The sequence below is a fragment of the Doryrhamphus excisus genome, chromosome 3 (assembly GCF_030265055.1).
Source record: "Doryrhamphus excisus isolate RoL2022-K1 chromosome 3, RoL_Dexc_1.0, whole genome shotgun sequence".
NCBI classification, from domain to species: Eukaryota; Metazoa; Chordata; class Actinopteri; order Syngnathiformes; family Syngnathidae; genus Doryrhamphus; species Doryrhamphus excisus.
In genome coordinates, this window is record NC_080468.1 from 24,603,569 (window position 1) to 24,625,017 (window position 21,449).

The window sequence follows — 21,449 nt, forward strand, 5'->3', positions numbered from 1 at the left end:
TAAATAGATTACATCAAATATGAACAATGTACAGCGTAAATCATTATGGTGACACCATATATACTATATCACTATATGTATACTTTGTACTAGGGCAGGTGGACAAAGTCATGACACATTCGAGTGCCCACACACATGCACTGGCTCTCTTCCGTTACGTAGATAAAAGCCGACATCTGTCTTTATTGTGCACATCCGTCCCCTCAACCACTTGATATGTTGATCAGGGCAAAGGGGCCCCACCCTTTATCCCCTCGGGGCTGGAAACGTTATGCTAATGTAACAAACCACTTATGGGACATGTTTACAAAAAGCGCCGTGGGACAAAAATGTATACCGCAAGCTTGGAGACACATTTATGTAAATGGGTGAAGATGGAGAACCAACATGTAAACATTGCATGGAGTGAGGTGCCCCGAGCTAGTAAAGTTAGCGCCTTAGTAACATTACATTAGTGCAGGTATTGTTACCTTGCTGTACTGACTGACCGTCCGAGGCTTGTGTATTTATTTGAGTGAACAAACATTGAGCTCATAGTCTCAGGTGTACAAATCAAACATCAGACAGACAGTAAAAGTAGATTCAAAGCAGTATCTCATTTGCATACAGCTCGTTGGAAAAGTGTTTTGTAAAAAAAAGCCACACACTATCTGATCTATCATATCTGACTCATCATATCTGAGTATGCAACGGAAAGTGTCAAGTGGAAGTAATATTTTCCTTCATGCTGGAACAGAACAGAAACCAAACGTCAAAGATGGAAGGTCTGCCGCTGTACACAAGTTAGTTAGAATGAGGCAGATGTTTCCAAAAATGTAATGGGGTATTAAAAAAAGGCATGTAGGCCGCACAGGAGATCGGGTTCGATTCTCCGCTTGGACATCTCTGTGTAGCGTTTGCATGGGTTTTTTTCCGGGTAGTACGGTTTCCTCCCATATTCCAAAAACATGCAAGGTTAATTGGCGACTCCCTGCTATTGGCTGGTGACCAGTTCAGGGTGTTCCCCGCCTCTCGCCCAAAGCCATAATAATAACTCCAGCATACCTGCGACCCTAGTGAGGATAAGCGGTATAGAAAACACATGGAGAGGAATAACACCAGTCATATGAAGCAGGTAATAATTGGAGACTGGTAACTCTGATGTGTGCATCGATACTGAAATATCGATACTTTCGATACCAGCGTTTCATGCTCAAAAATAGATTCTAAATTCATTCATTCATTCATTTTCTACCGCTTTTCCTCACGAGGGTCGTGGGGGGTGCTGGAGCCTATCCCAGCTGTCTTCGAGCGTGAGGCAGGGTACATCCTGGACTGGTCGCCAGCCAATCACAGGGCACATATAGACAAACAACCATTCACACTCACATTCATACCTATGGACAATTTGGAGTCGCCAATTAACCTAGCATGTTTTTGGAATGTGGGAGGAAACCGGAGTACCCGGAGAAAACCCACGCATGCACGGGGAGAACATGCAAACTCCACACAGAGATGGCCGAGGGTGGAATTGAACACTGGTCTCCTAGCTGTGAGGTCTGCGTGCTAACCACTAAACCGCCGTGCCGCCCTATTCTAAATTCTAGATTCTAAATAAATACATCTCTACTGGTAAGAAGCAAACTGCTCAGTCAGCAGTAATAGTGCTGATGAGTTCATTGTAAACAATAGTAAGACAAGTGAGACCCACATGACAAACAGCCAAGTAGCAACATTTTCAAGCACATGCAGAGGTACATACTAAAAGGTGCTGACAGCCATGATTCTTTCAATTCTACTGCAGTGTTTGCCAAGAATCTCCTCTGACTTTATTTTGGTGATAAGACAGAGTGGAGAAAGAAAATGAGACACACACATCTGTCAATCATGTTTACATGCACGGTACCGTACTGACCCACAACATCCTCCCAAGTTTACCGGATAGGATTTCAATGGTCTCCCCTTTCCCCTGCCTCGTAAACTGTATAATGAGTTTCATTTGCAGAGCTGAGATGCTAAAGATCCTGAAACACCCACACACCGTAACGCACAAGAGCCACTGCTGCTCGGCACATGCCAGCTCCAGTTTGTATTTCCAGGCTGTTCATATAAGGGGGGGTCACCTTCTAAAGGAAGCAGATCAACACGATGGTTCCGCTTTCAAAGACTTGCCCATGAAAGTTGGTACCAGTCGCTGCTTAAACAGCTGCAGACATCTTGTAACATGTATGAACTTTGAAACAAGTGATTTAGTGCTTTGTGTATTTTTGGGGCCACAGACATTTGGCATTACGGATTTCAGAAGTTCCTCATGGACATGAGGAGCCCACCAATTTGTAAAAAAGTTTTGTTACACATCTTAAAATAAAGCTATGTCAATGATCCATCAGTTGGAAAAGACACAAAAGCTGTAAGTTTGAGGAAGTCCGCTCCTCTGTGACATCACAAAGGAGCAGTTTTACCACGCCTTTTGAAACTGAGCGTTTTGAGCCATCCCAAACTTCTTCCAACCTTTCAAACCTGAAACTCTTGCATCAATTAACACGAGAATACAACATTCTAACTACAAGTAAAATAGGTTCCCTTTAATAAAATACAATAAAAAGGTCATATTTTTCACACACTGTAGCAAATAGTGATTAATGATCATTAATTAATATGAAAAATGATTAAATTGATTGACAGCCCTGGTGAAAAGTGGACATCTGTCTAAAGTCTAGATTTTGGACAACATTTCCAATTCACTATTGTGGAACCTGTGACATTTAAAATTGGTTAAAAATACTATAATATGGGACATTTAAGCAAAACAAAGGAAAAAATACTAACCAAGTAAATATACCTGTAAATACTCAAAGACATGTATTTACTACTTTAATTGTACAAACTGCATTCACCCTGAAACACATCCAAACAGCAAACATTTTACAGCAACCACATCACAACCTCACCCCCCCTCCTTTTAAAATTCTTCCCCTGGAAACCGCTAATCTTTTCCAAAACTCTTCACTCTCCATGCTGCACGGGGCTGAAGGCCTCTGCTCCATATTGTCTTCATTACTCTGTGTGGACTTCTCCTAAACCACATTCTTTAGATTCCCTGCAAACAAGTACAGAGAGAGGTCCACACATGTAAACAACACACGGTATACAGTATAAGGAAGCTTCAAGGGGTCATCATTATGTTACACAACAAAGTCGCACACAATTCCTGCATGGAGTTTGTGTCTGTTGTCATGTAAAAATGCATCACGCACGCATGCACAGAGTGGGTGAGTAATTGCCTTGACGCAGCCAAAGAGGATGTCCTGTTTGCTAGCTATTGTGTAGCTGTCACTTGTGTCCCGTCAGCTTGTCAATTTTATTTTTAGGATGGACACACGCGCCTTGTGTTTGCAGAGCGGTGTCACAACTCCACTCGTTTCATATCCAAACGACGCAGATGTGCCTATGTTTGAGTCCAAGGGCAACCACTATTTCCATCGCTTAACCATCCAATGATGTCATTAGATTATTCGGGTGTACCTAATGCTGTGGCCGCTTAGTGCAGCCTGATCGTCATGCATGAAAAAATGTGAGCTGACAGAGAGGAAAGAGGAGGACATAAAACAGATGTGACAGCGCTGACATTTCAACAGGAGGAAAACGTTTATGGAAAGTCACAAAGAACAAATCCATGTATTAAAAAAAAAAAGGTGCACTGGAAATCGGGATTGTGCAGTGTCTTTTTTTTCTTGATGAAGGACGTGCAGATGGTAGGCAGAAGTGTTTCCATTGTCTAAAAACAGTAAAAGTTCTGCAGATGTTTTTTGGTACCCTCTACAGTATTTGGAAGAATAGTAGTACAGCCTATTAGAGGGTTGAACATTTAAGCTAGCATTTTTATGACAGTCAGGGTTCTTAAGGGGCTCAAGGGACTGTACAGAAGTGTAGGTTTACATGGTCGTGGTGGTGTCATGGTACAAGTGCTGCAGGCATTGGGGGAGCAGTGGTTCATTTACGGGAAACATTAATTCCAACACAAGCGAGTGGCAAGGCAATTGTGTCAAGTATGCCGATGGTAGCTGTAGTTTGTTGAAGGGAAATATAAATTCCAATGCTAATGCCATGCACTGTGGCATTGGGAAGCAGAAACCTGGCTGCATGGTAGTTTTCAAACATGATAAGGAGCCTGAACACACCTCCAAGATGACTAGTGCCTTACAGAGGAAACTGAACATGATGGAATGGCCAAATATATCTCCTCTAGACCTAACAAGTGATTTGTAGTATTTTGGTAACTGGGCGGCAGGAATGACATAAAAACCATGATGACACATTACCTTAAAACTGCATGAAGTCAGGCATGGGATGTCCAGGGGAAAAACACACCCCAAAAAAACCCAAAAACAAAACAAAACAAAAAACGTTCTCCCCCCATTTGGTGTGGAAGTGGTACATTTTTGGCTTCTTAAGTTTCAAAGAAATTATTTCCAGGCTAAATGGTTAGCTTGCTAGCTAGTGGCCGTCTCGAGTCCCTGCAGCACAGAGTTGCATCCCATTTACTTTACTTAACGCCAACCAAAAGTATACATCACAACAGGACGTATATACATCACTTCCTGTTGACAGGGAAGGATATGCACGGCAGGAGCTCAGACTTTGCTAGTTTTTAAACTTTTGTTGGAAAAATTCAAGACCATTACTCGTGTCAGCACCTCTAATTACCGCGTAAGAACTCTATGACACTCACCATAACAACAACAACAACCGACAGATGTTACAAGGCTAGCTAGCGAGCCTGGCTGGTGGCTGCTCCTAGCCTGAACTCTATAAAATCTTGGAACCTTTGTGGAGACTTCCCGGGCTGTAACATGGAGTGGTGAGAGACATTCGCTATAATAACAAACATTAAACTTCGAAGACAGTTGTAAAGGCATACGGCATTGCCTAGCAACCACAACAATGCCTAGGTCCAAGAGGAAGGTTTCACTCCGCGGACAAAGTAGCGTACCTGCCAGCTCAGGTAGCTCGGATCGAGGTGTGCCTGCGAGCTCATGTAGCGCCGGACACAATTATAAGCCCGGAGAAAGCTTTTAATGATCAGTCGGTGCAGCCGCTAACGGAGATGAGCAAACAAGAGTTGCTCTCGATGTTGGGAGATAAATTGGATTACCTGGACCGGAGGCTGGATCATATTTACAGGAAGGTACGGAAGTTGTATAAAGCAGGGCAGAAACCACAACAGGTGAACCTGAGCTTTTCAAACCCTAATACAGGAGAACCGAGATGGAATATGAAGAACTACAGGAGAGTAATGCCACAGTGAAGGCCACCATTAAAAAGGTAGTGAGGGGGCTGAGGCTCAAACCCAGGTCTTATGCCAGGGCAGTTGGGCCCAGGGATGAAGCAGACGCAATGGAAGTGGTTGATCGTGGAAATTCCTTTGTTCTGGTTGTGTCTGGAACCAATTAACTGTTATAAACCAGGGATGACTGAATACCCAAGTTTACTTTCTGTATAGTAAAGTCCATTGAGTAGATATAATAAAATAAAATTCTGAAATGTGAGGTGTGTAATCACTTAAGTGAGATAATGTACCATCTTATTCTCTTACAAACCTTTAATGGTCCTGATGACCTGATCCAGGTGTTTGGTGTCGTTGCGGTCAGGTCGACAGCTCGGGCTGATCTCTAGGGAGTAGTCTGGCACATACTCTGTGAAAAACTAAAACACACAACGAGGAAACTAAACATTCACGCTCAAGGCTATCATGGCGCATTTGGAGTTTTGAGGCACTGTTAAACAAAATGTGATGAATATTCACACGGAATTTTGATCACGAGTGCGTCAGCCCGATTCTCAAGGGAACCTTGAGTCCTCTGGCATAGACACGCCCCCTGTATAACATCTCACATCCTTAATAATCTCAGCTAACGTGCTGTTTTTTTGTTTACAAAGACAAAGACAACCTTTCTTTGTATGTATGGAGCACATCCTTGTATACAGTATGTGTCCCATCAGCTGATGGCTTTGTGTGTCCTATCTCACACACAAACACACACCGAGATTAATATGTTCCCATGATCCCGCTGCTCCACACACGCACACACTCCTGCTGGTGCCATGTTTGTTTTGGATGGCCCAAGAGGAGATGATGACAGAAGAGCGGGGACGCAGAAAGTCTACGTCATGTGGACAAGGACGCGTGATAGTGCACATGCAGTGACGAAGGATGGTCACCTTATAAACATTTAGATGCGTCTTCAGTCTATACACAAACACGTATACTCGATGACGTTTTCCGGTCATTGAGCCTGTGTCTGTGTACAGCAGCTAGAGGCTGGCCAGGAAGTGGCGGTAGACAGGAAAACTGGGAAGTATAGAGGCGGTATGCTTCCCTACTTCCTCTTCACAAGCCTCCTCCCTTTCCTCTTCATGCTGCCTCACGTGTTGTTGGCTCATCATCATCATCAACATGACACTGCTAGACACTGCTATTATTAAAATAATGTTATATTAATAATACTGTAATTAAACCGCAAAGAGGATGGGGCGGTAAGTGGAGTCATTATATGTAACAAGTTATTTTTTTTATAATGGTTTGGAGTGCATGAGAAAGTGGAAAAGGAAAACGTAGCTCTCTCAGATCACATGGTCATTTATAAACTTTATTTTGAGGGTATTAGTGCACAACACAGCAGCAACAGCACCAAGGCTGCAAAAACTGTAGCACTAATTACTTTAATAGAAAACTGTAGGCGACTTGGTAGTTAATTAAATAGAAGTGTTAACTGAATTGGTGATAATCATCTTACTGTAGGTAGAAAAAAATATAGCTGATCAGAGATCAGATTTTGTCAGTTGATAACCGGTATCCATCCATTTTCTACCGCTTATCCTCACGAGGGTTGCGGGCATGCTGGAGCCTATTCCAGCTGTCTTTGAGTGAGAGGCGGGGTACACCCTGGACTGGTCACCAGCCAATCATAGGGCACATATAGACAAACAACCATTCACACTCACATTCATACCTATGGGCAATTTGGAGTCATCAAATGCATGTTTGGGTGGGTGGGTACTCCGGAGAAAACCCACCCACGCATGCACAGGGAATCAAACCCGGGACTCCTAGCTGTGTGGCCTCCACTCATAGGTATCTAAAAAATATACATATATCTCTAGAACCAATGACAACAAATTACTACTCTTACAGACTGTTATTCGTATTTGGGTTTTGGTTACAAATTTAAAAAAGCGATCATTTGGAGCTATGTGTTTTTTAATTGCAGCAATCCGCAGGCTCTCACATGCTTTCCAAAGCTAACATGTGGCACTATGACCCCAGAAGGTTATCAGGTTATTTTCGCCAATCCGAAGCCTAAAGACAGTTATTTGTGGAAAAGAGACAATAACAACAAATTGAGTAACAAGGGGAATGATACAGTATGTGTGGAATATAATTGAACAATAAATGAATGTGTGGATTCAGTTGGCTTGCATAAGTTCACGGCCGAGACCAGGGATCTGGGGCTCAAAAAGATTGGTGACCACTGGCTCTAGGAAGACCACAAAGCCAGTTTTGTCTAGTTTTGCTTGGTCATTGTGGATAAATGCCCCTTATTGAGAACCACACATACAGACACACACACACACACTTTCTCTTTAGAAGCAACTATAAGGTTCTTTCATTATTCTCTAAATTGGAGGCCAGTGTTTGAAAAAGCCAGCATGAACATATGCTTGTGTGTGTGTCATCAGCATCTGAGGCAGCTGCCCGCACATGATGGCCGTCTTGTTTTCAAGTGAGAGCCTCTTAATGAGGTCAAAGGTTACAGAAGGAGAAACAATCAGTACCTTTATCGGGGACACACACTCTTGACACTGCTTTTCTTTACATTTCCGTGAGACGAGATGAAAAAGTGAACAAAGATGTGTTTGGTGTGCTGCATTTTTCTTTTTGAACCAAAGTGTCACTCAAAACATGGCCGACAGTGCATGTGTGTGTAAGATGTCGTACCTCATGGTCTGGAATATCTGAGGCGAGGGTCTTTCCCAGAACTGATGCTGTCAGGTATGTCCAGCAGCGAGCCGTATTGGCAAGGTTGTATCCCCCTGGTGGGAGAACACGGGTTAACCACACTGGCAAGAATACATTATCAGGTAAAAGTGGGTTGTTGCTCTTGCTGCCTGCAATATTTAAAGTACTTTTTAAAGCTACATTCATAAAAGAAATAAGTGACTGTGTTGCTTGTGGTATTATTTTTCTGAGGAATACACCACATGATGCTGTTATTAAACCCTTGTGTGTAAAATTTGAGGAAGCTCAGTTGAAAAACATGTCCGCCAACAAGTAAAACATGAGTGACAACTATGCCACCCCATTTACAGTGAGCGAAAGGAAAATAGGCCAGTTTGTATTACAGAAAAATGGCTTCATTGTGTCCAGTAATTAGCTAAACCCGTGCACGCACACACACACATAGGCATACGGACATCGCACCTCCTCCCAGCAGCAGCATTGGCAGGCGCCACTGCAGAACATACTGCAGGCATTTGGCCACGCCCACCGGGGTCATGTTAAAAGAGCACATAGGGTCGCCCGCCATGGTGTCGGCTCCCAGCTGCATCACCACCGCCTCCGGGTTGAATTGGGCATGCACCTCCGACATCACACTGACAAGAGCGAAAGCATAGCTTGGTTGTCATCTTGGTTGGCACGGTCAGAGAAATGGCAAGGTGAAAGTTCTTGCCTGGTGAAAACTTGGTAGTATCTGTTGTCCTGGATGCCGTCCTCCAGCGGGACGTTGACGGCGTACCAGCGGCCCTTACCCAATCCTGTGTCTGTGACGTCCCCTGTACCTACAAACACACTTATGTTAAAGTGTGTCATAGCATTAAAAATGAGAAAAAACGGCAGTGGTGAATTACCTGGAAAGAATCCTGGGGAGAACTTATGCAGGGATACCGTCATGACTTTGGAAGTAAAGCTGAAGGCATCCTCCACACCTGCAGGAAGACACAATTCTAGCAAAGTCCTGAATACTGGCAATACTGTTACACTCCTCTAGATGGTGCTAATGCACATTATAAAGTAGCCACATCACCATCTGGTGGATTCAGTTTGCTATTCATTCATTCATTTTCTACCACTTTTTCCTCACAAGGGTCGCAGGGGGTGCTGGAGCCTATCCCAGCTGTCATCGGGCGAGAGGCGGGGTACACCCTGGACTGGTCGCCAGCCAATCACAGGGCAAATATAGAAAAAACAACCATTCACACTCACATTCATACCTATGGACAATTTGGAGTCGCCAATTAACCTAGCATGTTTTTGGAATGTGGGAGGAAACCGGAGTACCCGGAGAAAACCCACGCATGCACGGGGAGAACATGCAAACTCCACACAGAGATGGCCGAGGGTGGAATTGAACCCTGGTCTCCTTTCAGTTTGCTATAATTTAATATATTTTTCTTTGGGCCCTCCACCACCCTTCATAGAAATCAGTTATGTTGTGCAATCCTTTTCAGTCACTAACACGCTAACCAATACATGGCGCACTCAGAGGAGGTAATCTTGTTTATTGCCGTACCATCTCCGTGATGCAGGTCCACATCCACATAAAGGACACGCTCATATTTCTCCCGCAGCTTGAGAATCCCCAACACGACATCGTTCACGTAGCAGAATCCCGATGCCTCGTCCCTGGAGAAAGAGGGAAAGAAATAGTCAGTAGTGACACATGACATGCAGCCATTGGTCTCATTTTCCGGTCTTCACTTCTTTGCGTGGTGCCACCCTCCTGCCCAGTTGATGGCTACGTCGCTCGTCTGGTCCAGCAGGCACTGGGCGGCTGTGAGTGTAGCGCCCCCGACTGCTGCGGCATAGTCAAATATGCCCTCCACCACTGGACAGTCGTAACCTGGAAACCATAGTTAAACAGAGGTTAAAACTTCTGTCCCTTAAAGAGGGCATGACAGAAAGTAATTTAGAAGCACTGATTTATTTATTTATTTATTTATCTGCTTCATATTACATTTTTTGCCCGAAATGATCTAAAACCAAAAACACACAGATAGCATAAAACATATGCAACAGAAAAATGCTGCAAAGTAAACATACTGCAATCACTTAAAAGCCGTGGGATCAAAACAAATGCAAAAACTCACACACACACACACACCCAAAACATATAATGGCTGAAACTTCACAAAACAAGACAGAAGGTAGCCAGGCTGCTATGGGGCACCAGACCTGAGGGTTATCCATGGGATGCCCAGAAGTAAGTTGATGGAATGAAAAGGTACATTTATGTTTGTTGCTCCATAACACTTTCAACTATTACTAGGGTCGCCGGTATGCTGGAGCTTATCCTAGCTGTCTTTGGGCGAGAGGCGGGATACACCCTGGACTGGTGGCCAGCCAATCACAGGGCACATATAGACAAACAACCATTCACACTCACATTCATACCTATGAACAATTTAGAGTCGCCAATTAATCTATCATGCATGTTTTTGGAATGTGGGAGGAAACCGGAGTAGCCAGATCATCCCCACATCCGATTCTTTAGGAATACTTGTTCGGCACATTTTGAAGATAGTTGTTTTGATACGGTAACTGTAATAGATAAACATTTGAGACTGAATGTGTTCTATGGTAGGTCCTCTGACGTTACAACTCACAAAGTCATTTCACTTGTATGCTATAGCTGTGTACTGGTGGATGACAGCAGAATGCGTGCCCATTCATTTTCTGTGCCCCTTATCCTCATTAGAGTCACGGGTGTACGGGTGTATGCTGGAGCCTATCCCATCTGTCTTTGGGCGAGTGGCAGGGTACATGGACTGGATTAAGAAATCGTACTGTTTTGTGGCCTGTTATTAATTAAAAATATGCACATCAAAGCATGTTTATCAAGCATAAAAATAGACAAATTAACTATTAGTATGACCTCCCTTACCCAGGCCATAGTCAGCTGACTGTGGGTCATCATTGTCTCCATCTTGGCTGATCTTGTGAAGATGCTCCAGGTAGGAATCTGTGTGGAACTTGGCCATGTCCTCTATAGAGGCCATTTGAGGTTTCACAATGCTGGCATGGAAATAGAAGATGTATTGATGGTGTATCTTGACATGGGTTGTATTATTTTCATGACAAAAACAAACCTCATATGTTTGAGGAGTCCATAGGCTTCAATCAGTGAGTGGACCATACTCGCCTACGAATAAACAGAAAACATAAAATATCCTGTTTAAAGAGCTTACCCTGCATGACTAAACAATTTTAATGCAGAAGTAAAAGATGATAAACTTACCCGGTTTGGCACTTTGGACAAAGAATCGCAAGTTTCAATATATTCCTGGCTAAAAACATAGGCAACATTCCGTTTTTTGGAGCCGTCGTCATCGCTGTCTCCTTTAGAACTCATTTAGGGTGGATAAAATGTAGAAAAAAATACTCAGAAGAACGTATTATCATTTAAAATACACCGACAACACAAAAGGAATGTCTTATTTGATTCAGTGTTCGGGTTTGGTGTTTCACTGTAAGCGTTCCCCCGGAAACTACAACAACAACAAGTTTTTGTTTTACGTTATCTCACGAGAACACAATAACGGCCAAACGTATTTTATTAGTAGTATTAGTATTTATGATTACAACTTTTAAACAATCAATATGGAATGAGCACGATACACAATCCAACGTTCTTCAGTGTTATGTTTTTAGAGACGGACCAAACCTGACGAGAGGCATTATGGGAGTAATTGTAGTCTTTCACCCTTCTCTACTGAAGAGGGGCGTGTCTTAACGAAAGCTCGTACTTTGTAATTCATTTGCCACTTTTGTGAGCACTACATTCAAATTTTCAGTGAGTGTAAAGCTTATATTGCGCATCTCACCCATGTTACTACAGTTTATAGACAATTTCCGCCAGTTTATGTAGCTACATTGCTCAAGGGCGCGAAAACTACTACCCTCGAAATGTGACGGTTTTGTTTGTACCAGAATATAGTTTTCGTAAATCAAATGTATGTGCCAATCAAAATTCCTAATGTGTATCGTGCTTTTAAATGTGCTTTTAACAACATGATTATCAACCTCATATGAATGCGTGATATAACGCTTTTATTTTGAAGGTAGCTGTCCTCATCCGATTTTGCCCGGCTTCCTGTTGCTGGCTGAAACTGACTGTTTATTACCCAGTCTGCAGGACTCCTCCGTGAAGTTTTCTTTCTTTTTTTTCCACTTTAGAAGGAAGAAATGACTTTGCACCGGGGAACTTAACAAGCTGGTTTATTGTTTACGAGCGTGCTTTCCACAAAGTTTGTCACCATGAGAAGCAGGAGCAACTCGGGCGTGAAATTGGACAACTATGCGCGGATAGTGCAGCAAACTATCCTGCAGCACCAAGTGAGTATTCAATTATTGTAGTATCACATAATAATAAACTCAAATGACCGCTTTACTCTTACCTCTGCTGCAATATCAATTGAAAGTGAAGTAAACACATGTTACGCAAGGCTTTTGTGCTACTCAAGGAAATAGTTTGCAACTTCTTTTGCTCTCACATGGGTTTAAAAGGCAAATCTTACCATTCATCGTGGGCTACAGTGGAATTACCGTATATGAGAAAAACGCTCCACAGGGATTAGTTAAAAAAAGTAAATCTTGCAGGAGCAGACACGTTTTGTCCACACTAATTAATATTCTGACAGCAAACTCCAGCTTATTACAAACCTGAAGCCCCTTGGATGCAGCAGTGTGACTTCAGGTGATTTGTTTGAGCACAAGCACAAATGGTGGAACAAGGTGGGGAAAAAGTGTCATTGAAAAAACAGGACTAATGAAAGAAACCAAAGCAGAGGACACTATTTTCCAGTTGAATGCAAAAGACAACCATAACATTCAGCTTGTCTTGTACAGGAAAAGTCTTTTTGTCCTAATAGATTTAATTAGATTAGATTAGATTAGATTCAACTTCATTGTTATTGCTCATGTCACTGGTACAGGGCAACAAAATGCAGTTAGCATCCAATCAGAAGTGCAATTTTATAAGTACCTTAGTAGTAAGTAAATGTAGAAAAAAAATGGACAGATCTATGTAAAAAAAAACTATAACAGGCTATGACTATAATACAGTGAGGATATGTACAGGGATATAAATGACTATAATATGGCTATTGTAGATTATACAGATTATAAACAGTATGGATGTGACAATATATAATAACAGTTATATGTACAGTATTGCAATGAAGTGACTAGAGTATGGCTATTGCAGATGAAAAAATTATAAACAGTATGATCTATGAATGCAACAAGATATTACAGTAATATTTACAATAGTGCAATGAAGTAGTGCAATGAAGTGATTACAGATGTGTCACGCTTCACAGGATCCGGTCACAGGCCTTCTACCGGGTAGCAGCGACCAGCCGGATGCTTGGGTCCGAGACAATGTTTACAGCATCTTGTCTGTGTGGGCCCTCAGCCTAGCCTACAGGAAGAACGCTGACAGGGATGAAGATAAAGCGAAAGCCTACGAACTGGAGCAAGTATGTGTGTTTATTTTTGTGAATGTGTTCTTTCTATGGATAACTAATCATCTTCATGGCTGTCTGCAGAGTGTAGTGAAGTTAATGAGAGGGATTCTGCAGAGCATAATGAGGCAGGTATGTTGGCTTGTCTTTTTACTAGTTTGATGTACAGGAAGAGGTCCTGATGAAAGCTAAAACAGCATCCTATGTCATCCCACAGCTGGATAAAGTGGAGAAATTCAAGTATAGTCGCAGTACGTCTGACTCACTCCACGCCAAATACAACACCAGGACCTGCAGCACCGTGGTCGGGGATGACCAGTGGGGTCACCTGCAAGTGGACGCCACCTCGCTTTTTCTGCTCTTTCTCGCCCAGATGACGGCTTCTGGTACAGATTCCTGGTGTTTTTGTTTTCCAATTTTGGAATGATGTTGACTCTACTGTGTGCATTAGGTCTTCATATCGTTTACACCCAGGATGAAGTGGATGTGGTGCAAAATCTAATGTTCTACATTGAGGCAGCTTACAAAGTGGCAGTAAGTGGAGAGTTTTGTGTGTTTTTATATTTCAAGAGTGTCTCACTAACTGTGTCCATCCCTCTGTGACCGCTCACAGGATTACGGGATGTGGGAAAGAGGGGACAAAACCAACCAGGGAATCACAGAAATAAACGCCAGCTCCATAGGCACTGCCAAGGTAATTAACCGTGCGGTTAGAAATACATCAGAGTGGAAAGACGTTCCCTTCCTGAAAGTCAGAACTGCTTCTCATGTTTCAAATCTGGGTTAACGATATCCAGTCGCTTCATTGACCTTTAAGATGCCTCTTCAATGACCTGCACTGAGGAGTCAAGCTCAAGGAAGGACTTGCCGGCTTGCTGGTGTCCTTTTCCCCCCTACAAAATACAAACTTATATAACAGAGTGGAGGTCACAGCAAGCGTTGTCCTTTGCCTTGTGGCTGTCAGGAGAGATCGGGTTCCTCGTGTCTTACAAGAACACACACGCTCACAAATGCACAGTGGCTAAATTAAGACGTTGGGAATCAGGCTTCACAGTGGAATGTAATGACTCCTAAAACAGTTGCAGTAACAGAACAGTTATTTTTGGAGCAAAATATAGTGCAAAAAATATTACACGGCGGAACCCGTTTATGTTGACTTCCCTCGGGCTGGCCGACTGACATAGACCTCAGTGGTTCATTGAAATTGAAACGAGCCATATTAGCACAAGGGGGAGATGTAAGGAATTCTTGGGTCATGAAGGAATTTTGAACCGACTGCTGTTTGTTGACATTTTTTCCTCCCGTTTGTCCATTTTAATTTTTGCTTTTCTGTGTGTCATTCATTTTCTACCGCTTTTTCCTCACGAGGGTCGTGCTGGAGCCTATCCCAGCTGTCGAGAGGCCAGCCAATCACAGGGCACATATAGACAAACAACCATTCACACTCACATTCATACCTATGGACAATTTGGAGTGGCCAATTAACCTAGCATGTTTTTGGAATGTGGGAGGAAACCGGAGTACCCGGAGTAAACCCACAACATGCAAACTCCATAGGAAAACTCCGAGGGTGGAATTTAACCCTGGTCTCCTAGCTGTGAGGTCTGCGCGCTAACCACTAGCCCGCCGTGCCGCCCGTCTTTTCAATTTTTCAATGTGATATTGTATATTCTTATCTATTTGCTTTGGTGGAATTTTTGTTTTGTTTTGACTACAATGATGAAAATATTTCTTCTGCTGGCTAAAAAAATAATGAAACTGATGCATTTGATAGCCATTGTATTGCAATCCAGGTTAATATTGCCATGTTTTTATTCGGAAGCTTACTTTGCACTGAACAGGAATTCATTTTGTGCACTTTTTTAATGCTGTGTAACTCAACCGTTATGTTGTTGATGTTGTTTCAAGCAGCTGAGCGCTGACATTAACAATACTACAACATATGTTGGCATAAATGGACCGATTTTCCATAAAAATGAACCCTATGTCGCCAAAAGTGGCTGACCATGTATGTCAACATCAACTTTTGTATTAATTAAAAGGACACCTCAGTTTTTACTTGTTGGCTGCTCTTGTTTTGACACTTTATATTCAAAAATTATCCCCACGTTTTATCTTCCAGGCAGCTCTGGAGGCACTAGATGACCTCAACCTCTTTGGAGCCAAAGGTGGACCTGGATCAGTGGTCCATGCTCTGGCTGACGACATCCAGCACTGCCAGGTAGCCTGGGATCAAATCCACACATTTACTGTATATGTGTCAACTTTATTTTCTCACTCCCACTTTCTTCATCAGTCCATCCTGACATCCATGCTCCCGAGAGCATCCATTTCCAAAGAGGTGGATGCCGGCGTCCTGGCCATAATCTCCTATCCTGCATTTGCCGTGGAGGACATGAATATTGTTAACATGACCAAGGAGGAGATCATCTCCAAGCTGCAGGTGCCCACAGATGACTATATCAGTTGTGGTTCTAATAAGGAACCCTGTGGAACTTAATGTGCCTAATTGTCTGTGTCTCTTCAGGGTAGGTACGGCTGCTGCAGATTCCTCCGAGATGGACACAAAACTCCCAAAGAGGTCAGTGACGTCCATGGGAAAGCCAGGTTAGAATTTGATCACCCTAATGTTGATATTTTTTTTGTCCCTCTCAGGATCCCAATCGTTTATATTACGAGTCGGCTGAGTTGAAGTTGTTTGAGAACATTGAATGTGAGTGGCCGCTCTTCTGGACCTACCTCATCTTGGATGGAATTTTCATCAACAGCCCTGAGCAGGTAGGAATTTGTAAATGAGTCAGTCTGTGTTTATACCTGCCATCCTGGTGGTCAATACTTCCAGGTCCAGGAGTATCAGGAGGCCCTGGAAGGTATTCTGATCAAGCAGAAGGATGGAATACGACTGCTACCCGAGCTCTACAGTGTCCCACCAGATAAGGTTTCACTTTTGAAACCTAATTTCATCAAATAGTTTTGCTCCAGTCTTAATAATTTCAACAAGTTTCCAATAGGTCCAGGAGGAGTACATGAATCCTCACACAGTGGAGAGAATTCCAATGGGAAAGTGTCCGCTGAAGTGGGGGCAGTCACTCTACATCCTGGGAAAGCTTCTGTCTGAGGTGATGGTCACTTTAGATTATTTGCTTTGACCGTGATCTCATTGGACGCCATTCATTACATTTATTACAAAGAGCAACTATTGCATTGCTTTAAAGCAGGGGTCTCAAACTCAATTTACCTGGGGGGCGCTGGGGCTAGGGTCTGGGCAAGGCTGGGCCGCATCAGGTTTTCCAAAAAACAAAAACAAAACGCATTTATTAAAAACAGAAAAATATACAAACTTTTTCAGTGCTTTGGTTCCGATTTTCTACAATAAAAGCTCTGATAAAACATTCCACTGTTCTCAAAATTTTTCTGCACAAAATAAGATTAAAAATAAACAAACAAATCAAGAATAAAGAAAATCAATCAATCAGTAGTAAATAAAAATAATAATAATAATAATAAAACGGCAAATAATAAAAACTTAAGAAACCACATATAGTTGGTGGGTAGACAAATTATTTTTTTCAGATTAAAATGAACAAAGCATTATTAGAGCCCTGTAGACATGACAAAACACGACTATAGTCACATTTATACTCTTTTTATTTACAACATATTGCGCAACTGCAGGGTCTTGAGACACATGCTAACTCGCAAACTAGAGAGCTAGCGACCTAAAGTGTAGCCTTCAAGTTATTTCCTTTAAACTTAAATTGCCAAAAACTTACCACTTCACATGGATAGGGAGGATAACTATTAACAGTTATTTAACCTTTAACATGAACATTAATCAATAATATGTAATAATCTTTTCTGGGTACATGATACCATACAGCATCCATATCAAACTTGCACGGGCCGCACTAACATTAAACTTTCATATCAAGGCGGGGGCCTCAAACTAGTGTCCTGCCGGCCACATTTGGCCCGCAGGCCGCGTGTTTGAGACCACTGCTCTAAAGGCTTTGCAACATTTGGCTCGGAATGATGTCAACAAGGCTGTTACTGTACCGCATGGCAGATCATGGACAAACTAAGTGCAGTTGTCAACTATGCCCCTCACTTTAGATTATTTGCTTTGACCGTGATCTCATTGGACGCCATTTATTACATTGAAAGTAATTTCTTTTTCCCAGGGTTTTCTCGCCCCTGGAGAGATCGACCCCCTGAACCGCCGCTTCTCCACCATCCCCAAGCCAGATGTGGTGGTGCAAGGTGAGGGCCTGGCATTGAGTAAGTTCATCGGCCATATACTGTGATGTAATATCCCATCTCCGCAGTGTCTATTCTGGCCGAGACAGAGGAGATCAAAGAGCTGCTCTCGAAAAACGGCATCGATGTGGAAACCGTGGCTGACATTCATCCCATCCATGTGCAGCCCTCAAGGGTCCTTAGCCACATCTACGCCCGACTCGGTAAAACTGCCCAGAAAAAAAGTCTTGAAAAAGTATAAAGACAGAACAACTGGACATTGTTACTTCACCAGGTCGGAACCCGAGGCTCGGTTTGACGGGACGGCCCTACAGAAGAATCGGCGTGTTGGGAACCTCCAAGTTCTACACCATTAGGAACACAATCTTCTCATTCACGCCTCAGGTGTGTTGTCATCAAGAGCCATGTGTTGTTCTTGGACAAATGGAGTAACGAGCCATCCCATCGGTCCACAGTTCCTGGACCACCAGCAGTTCTATCTGGCGTTAGATAATAAAATGATAGTGGAGATGCTGAGAACAGAAATTTCCTACCTGTCATCTCGATGGAGGATGACAGGAAGGCCCACTGTCACGTTCCCCATCTCGCAGACGATGCTGAGTCAGTATACTGAGATGGTTACTCATATTTTGATCGTGCTGTTTTTAGCATTGTCCTTTTGTCTTCAGCTGAAGACCACACAAACCTGGACCCTGCTGTGCTGGCAACGCTGAACAAGCTACAGGATGGCTACTATGGAGGAGCAAGGTGGGATGAGATTCACAAATTAGCAAACAATTATCATTATCTTTTGTCATTCGAATTTTGGACTAGCGTCATTATGCCCAATTCCTTGGTGTTTTCCAGTTTCATTCCAGTTCATTGTGGCAGTGAGAAACTATTACACTTTCCCACTGATGTTCCCCGTTCAGGATCCAGACAGGGAAGTTGTCGGAGTTCTTGACCACCTCCTGTTTCGCTCACCTCAGCTTTTTGGATGGTAAGGCCTCAGGCAGCATGGGCCATGACGAGGAGTATAATGGTGATGATGATGCAGGTGACGTCGAGGGATACGTGCATGAGTTGCGCAATGACGATGGTAAGGAAACGACAGAGGATGAATGGAGAACGGGTAGCTTCTGTGTTCTTTTAACCGTATTTATTCCTTCTCCTTAATGAATTAATAACTTAAACTTAATAAATGACCTCCAGCTCCACCCTGATCCCATCCTCTTTCAGCCGGCATGATGGCAACACCAGAAGGACTGACTTTTAATCACATCGTCATTTGTATGGGAAGTTTGTTACAAGAAAATTATTGGTGCTCCGATTATTACAGGACAATTTCTATGAAAAAGTACATTAAAAAGTACATAATCACCAAAACCTTTCTTTCATATTATGCAGGCATTTGTTGGAAAACGCACACAAATCGGCCAATCTCAATCATGGATGATTGGTATCACAATCGGCCACTTCAAACCCTGATCGGAGCACCCACTAGAGAAAATGTTTTGCATCTTTTTGCTCTTCTTGGCTGTTAAAAGAGCAACTATTGCATTGCTTTAAAGCAGGGGTCTCAAACTCAATTTACCTGGGGGCCACTGGAGCTAGGGTCTGGGCAAGGCTGGGCCGCATCAGGTTTTCCAAAAAAAAAAAAAAAACGCATTTATTAAAAACAGAAAAATATAATTAAAAAAATAACAGTAAAAAAACAGTAAGTAAAACATTCCACTGTTCTCAAATATCTTAATTTTTATTTTTCTGCACAAAATAAGATGAAAAATAAATAAACAAATCAAGAATAAAGAAAATCAATCAATCAGTAATAAATAAATATAATAATAATAATAAAACGGCAAATAATAAAAACTTAAGAAACCACATATAGTTGGTGAGTAGACAAATTATTTTTTTCAGATTAAAATTAACAAAGCATTATTAGAGCCCTGTAGACATGACAAAACACAATTTATACTTTTTTTATTTACAACATATTGCGCAACTGCAGGGTCTTGAGACACATGCTAACTCGCAAACTAGAGAGCTAGCGACCTAAACGGTAGCCTTCAAGTTATTTCCTTTAAACTTAAATAGCCAAAAACTTACCACTTCCACACAGATAGGGAGGATAACTATTAACAGTTATTTAACCTTTAACATGAACATTAATCAAACGTAATAATTTTTTCTGGGTACATGATACCATACAGCATCCATATCGAACTTGCGCGGGCCGCACTAACATTAAACTTTCATATCAAGGCGGGGGGCCTCAAACTAGTGTCCTGCGGGTCACATTTGGCCCGCGGGCCGCGTGTTTGAGACCACTGCTTTAAAGGCTTTGCAACATTTGGCTTGGAATGATGTCAACAAGGCTGTTACTGTACCGCATGGCAGATCATGGACAAAAAAAAGTGACAAACTAAGTGCAGTTGTCAACAACGCCCCTCCCCGCAGAGGCTGATGACCTTGCCCAGTACCTGGACCACCTCTTAGCACACGCGGCACCCAAGAAATCCAAACCCCAGGCAGGTGGGCTGGGGAAGTTCAAGGCCGTGGCCACCAAAACAAAAGAAATGGTGACCCTGATGAACAAAGCCCAGGACCTCAACGTGCAAGGTGGGTGGAGCTGTCATGTGGATTCAGGTTAGAATTCCCAAACATCCTAAACAGGCTTTTCTTTTTCCAGATGTCAATATGTACCTGCCCAATAAGCTGTTTCGTTCCTGTCAGCCATCACTCAATCTGAATCTTCCAGACTCTTCTGTACTTGCAGAGACTCAGGTGGGTTTTTTTTGTGAGTTGTGAGTCCACCAACGAGACATCCCTCATCTTGTCATGCCAGGTCCCAGAGGTGACAGTGACCCAAAGTGGCGTGCCTCGGGATGCCAGCGGAGCCATCGAATATGATGCTCTAGCTCAGCTCCTGAAAGACACACGGAGTCTGCAGGATCAAGCCGACATCCTCTACATCCTCTTCAAGGACAAGTCAGATTCTCACCTTTTCATGTCATGAATAGACTGATGAGGTCCTTACTTAAAAAACCTCAAACACAGGGGCATGGAGTGGGACACACGTCTGCACGGTAAAGGCCCCACGGTGCGTTTGCTGCTCACTGACTTGTATGAGAAGGCCGGTGAGCTGAAGGACTGGGGTCTGATCAGAATGATCTCTGGAATACTGAGGAAGAAAGTGGAGGAGTTGGACTCGGTAGGGAACGTAGAGAATGGAATTTAGACTGATAAAAAATATATATTGATTTTTTATTTTTTATTTTTTATTTTTTATTTTTTATTTTTTATTTTTTATTTTTTATTTTTTATTTTTTATTTTTTATTTTTTATTTTTTATTTTTTATTTTTTATTTTTTATTTTTTATTTTTTATTTTATTTTATGTTTTATTATTATATATAATTATTTATAATTATTAAATGTGGTAGCAAGAACCCAGCAGTTGTTCTCTGATTGGCTGTGATCTTTCCACAGGCTTGCTCTGACCTGCTGGCCCACCAGAAGCACCTGACTGTGGGACTTCCACCTGAGCCCCGAGAGAAGACGATCACTGCTCCCATCCCTCCAGACCAGCTGGCGGCGCTCATTGACGAGGCCAGCGACAACAACATCAGCGTGGCCATACTCACCCAGGTGAGCACGACATCCATCACATCACCCCTGGTCTCCATCACCACTCCTTTCATCCTGACT

At 42.6% G+C, this 21,449-nt stretch overlaps 2 protein-coding genes across 11 annotated transcripts in view; one reads left to right on the plus strand and one right to left on the minus strand.

The window, feature by feature from the left end:
• On the minus strand, positions 1 to 11,617 carry hdac8 (histone deacetylase 8). Its single transcript, XM_058066980.1, has 11 exons — positions 11,277 to 11,617; positions 11,128 to 11,180; positions 10,923 to 11,053; positions 9,740 to 9,881; positions 9,552 to 9,664; positions 8,890 to 8,967; positions 8,712 to 8,820; positions 8,462 to 8,634; positions 7,979 to 8,073; positions 5,580 to 5,685; positions 1 to 3,079 (listed from the first exon to the last, which is right to left on the minus strand). The coding sequence occupies exons 1-11, from the start codon at positions 11,388 to 11,390 to the stop codon at positions 3,057 to 3,059; spliced, it is 1,137 nt and encodes a 378-aa protein (XP_057922963.1). The 5' UTR covers positions 11,391 to 11,617; the 3' UTR covers positions 1 to 3,056.
• The window catches only part of phka1a (phosphorylase kinase, alpha 1a (muscle)), a 21,913-nt gene continuing 10,621 nt past the window's right edge, over positions 10,158 to 21,449 (plus strand). For 6 of the 10 annotated variants that reach the window (XM_058066973.1, XM_058066975.1, XM_058066972.1 and 3 more), the window contains exons 1-23: positions 12,115 to 12,373; positions 13,360 to 13,518; positions 13,588 to 13,635; positions 13,721 to 13,889; positions 13,955 to 14,037; positions 14,117 to 14,197; positions 15,626 to 15,724; positions 15,800 to 15,946; positions 16,031 to 16,084; positions 16,159 to 16,281; positions 16,346 to 16,441; positions 16,515 to 16,622; positions 17,685 to 17,763; positions 17,829 to 17,963; positions 18,035 to 18,144; positions 18,216 to 18,360; positions 18,429 to 18,507; positions 18,672 to 18,838; positions 20,200 to 20,361; positions 20,432 to 20,526; positions 20,588 to 20,730; positions 20,800 to 20,953; positions 21,231 to 21,389. In XM_058066973.1, the coding sequence (XP_057922956.1) occupies positions 12,296 to 12,373; positions 13,360 to 13,518; positions 13,588 to 13,635; positions 13,721 to 13,889; positions 13,955 to 14,037; positions 14,117 to 14,197; positions 15,626 to 15,724; positions 15,800 to 15,946; positions 16,031 to 16,084; positions 16,159 to 16,281; positions 16,346 to 16,441; positions 16,515 to 16,622; positions 17,685 to 17,763; positions 17,829 to 17,963; positions 18,035 to 18,144; positions 18,216 to 18,360; positions 18,429 to 18,507; positions 18,672 to 18,838; positions 20,200 to 20,361; positions 20,432 to 20,526; positions 20,588 to 20,730; positions 20,800 to 20,953; positions 21,231 to 21,389 (2,673 nt within the window). In that variant the 5' untranslated portion in view covers positions 12,115 to 12,295. Of the gene's footprint in view, positions 10,263 to 11,713; positions 11,832 to 12,114; positions 12,374 to 13,359; positions 13,519 to 13,587; positions 13,636 to 13,720; positions 13,890 to 13,954; positions 14,038 to 14,116; positions 14,198 to 15,625; positions 15,725 to 15,799; positions 15,947 to 16,030; positions 16,085 to 16,158; positions 16,282 to 16,345; positions 16,442 to 16,514; positions 16,623 to 17,684; positions 17,764 to 17,828; positions 17,964 to 18,034; positions 18,145 to 18,215; positions 18,361 to 18,428; positions 18,508 to 18,671; positions 18,839 to 20,199; positions 20,362 to 20,431; positions 20,527 to 20,587; positions 20,731 to 20,799; positions 20,954 to 21,230; positions 21,390 to 21,449 lie in introns of those variants that run through there. The other 4 variants (XM_058066968.1, XM_058066971.1, XM_058066970.1 and 1 more) reach the window with 4 other exon arrangements.

What these genes read in the sequence shown, in the direction of transcription:
- hdac8 (XM_058066980.1), bottom strand. Translation starts at nt 11,390, where the DNA reads ATGAGTTCTAAAGGAGACAGCGATGACGACGGCTCCAAAAAACGGAAT. An exon ending in GGACCTGCATCACGGAGATG is followed by an intron (nt 8,968 to 9,551) that starts GTACGGCAATAA and finishes GTCTTCCTGCAG; the next exon opens with GTGTGGAGGATGCCTTCAGC. An exon ending in AATGCTGCTGCTGGGAGGAG is followed by an intron (nt 8,074 to 8,461) that starts GTGCGATGTCCG and finishes TTCTCCCACCAG; the next exon opens with GGGGATACAACCTTGCCAAT.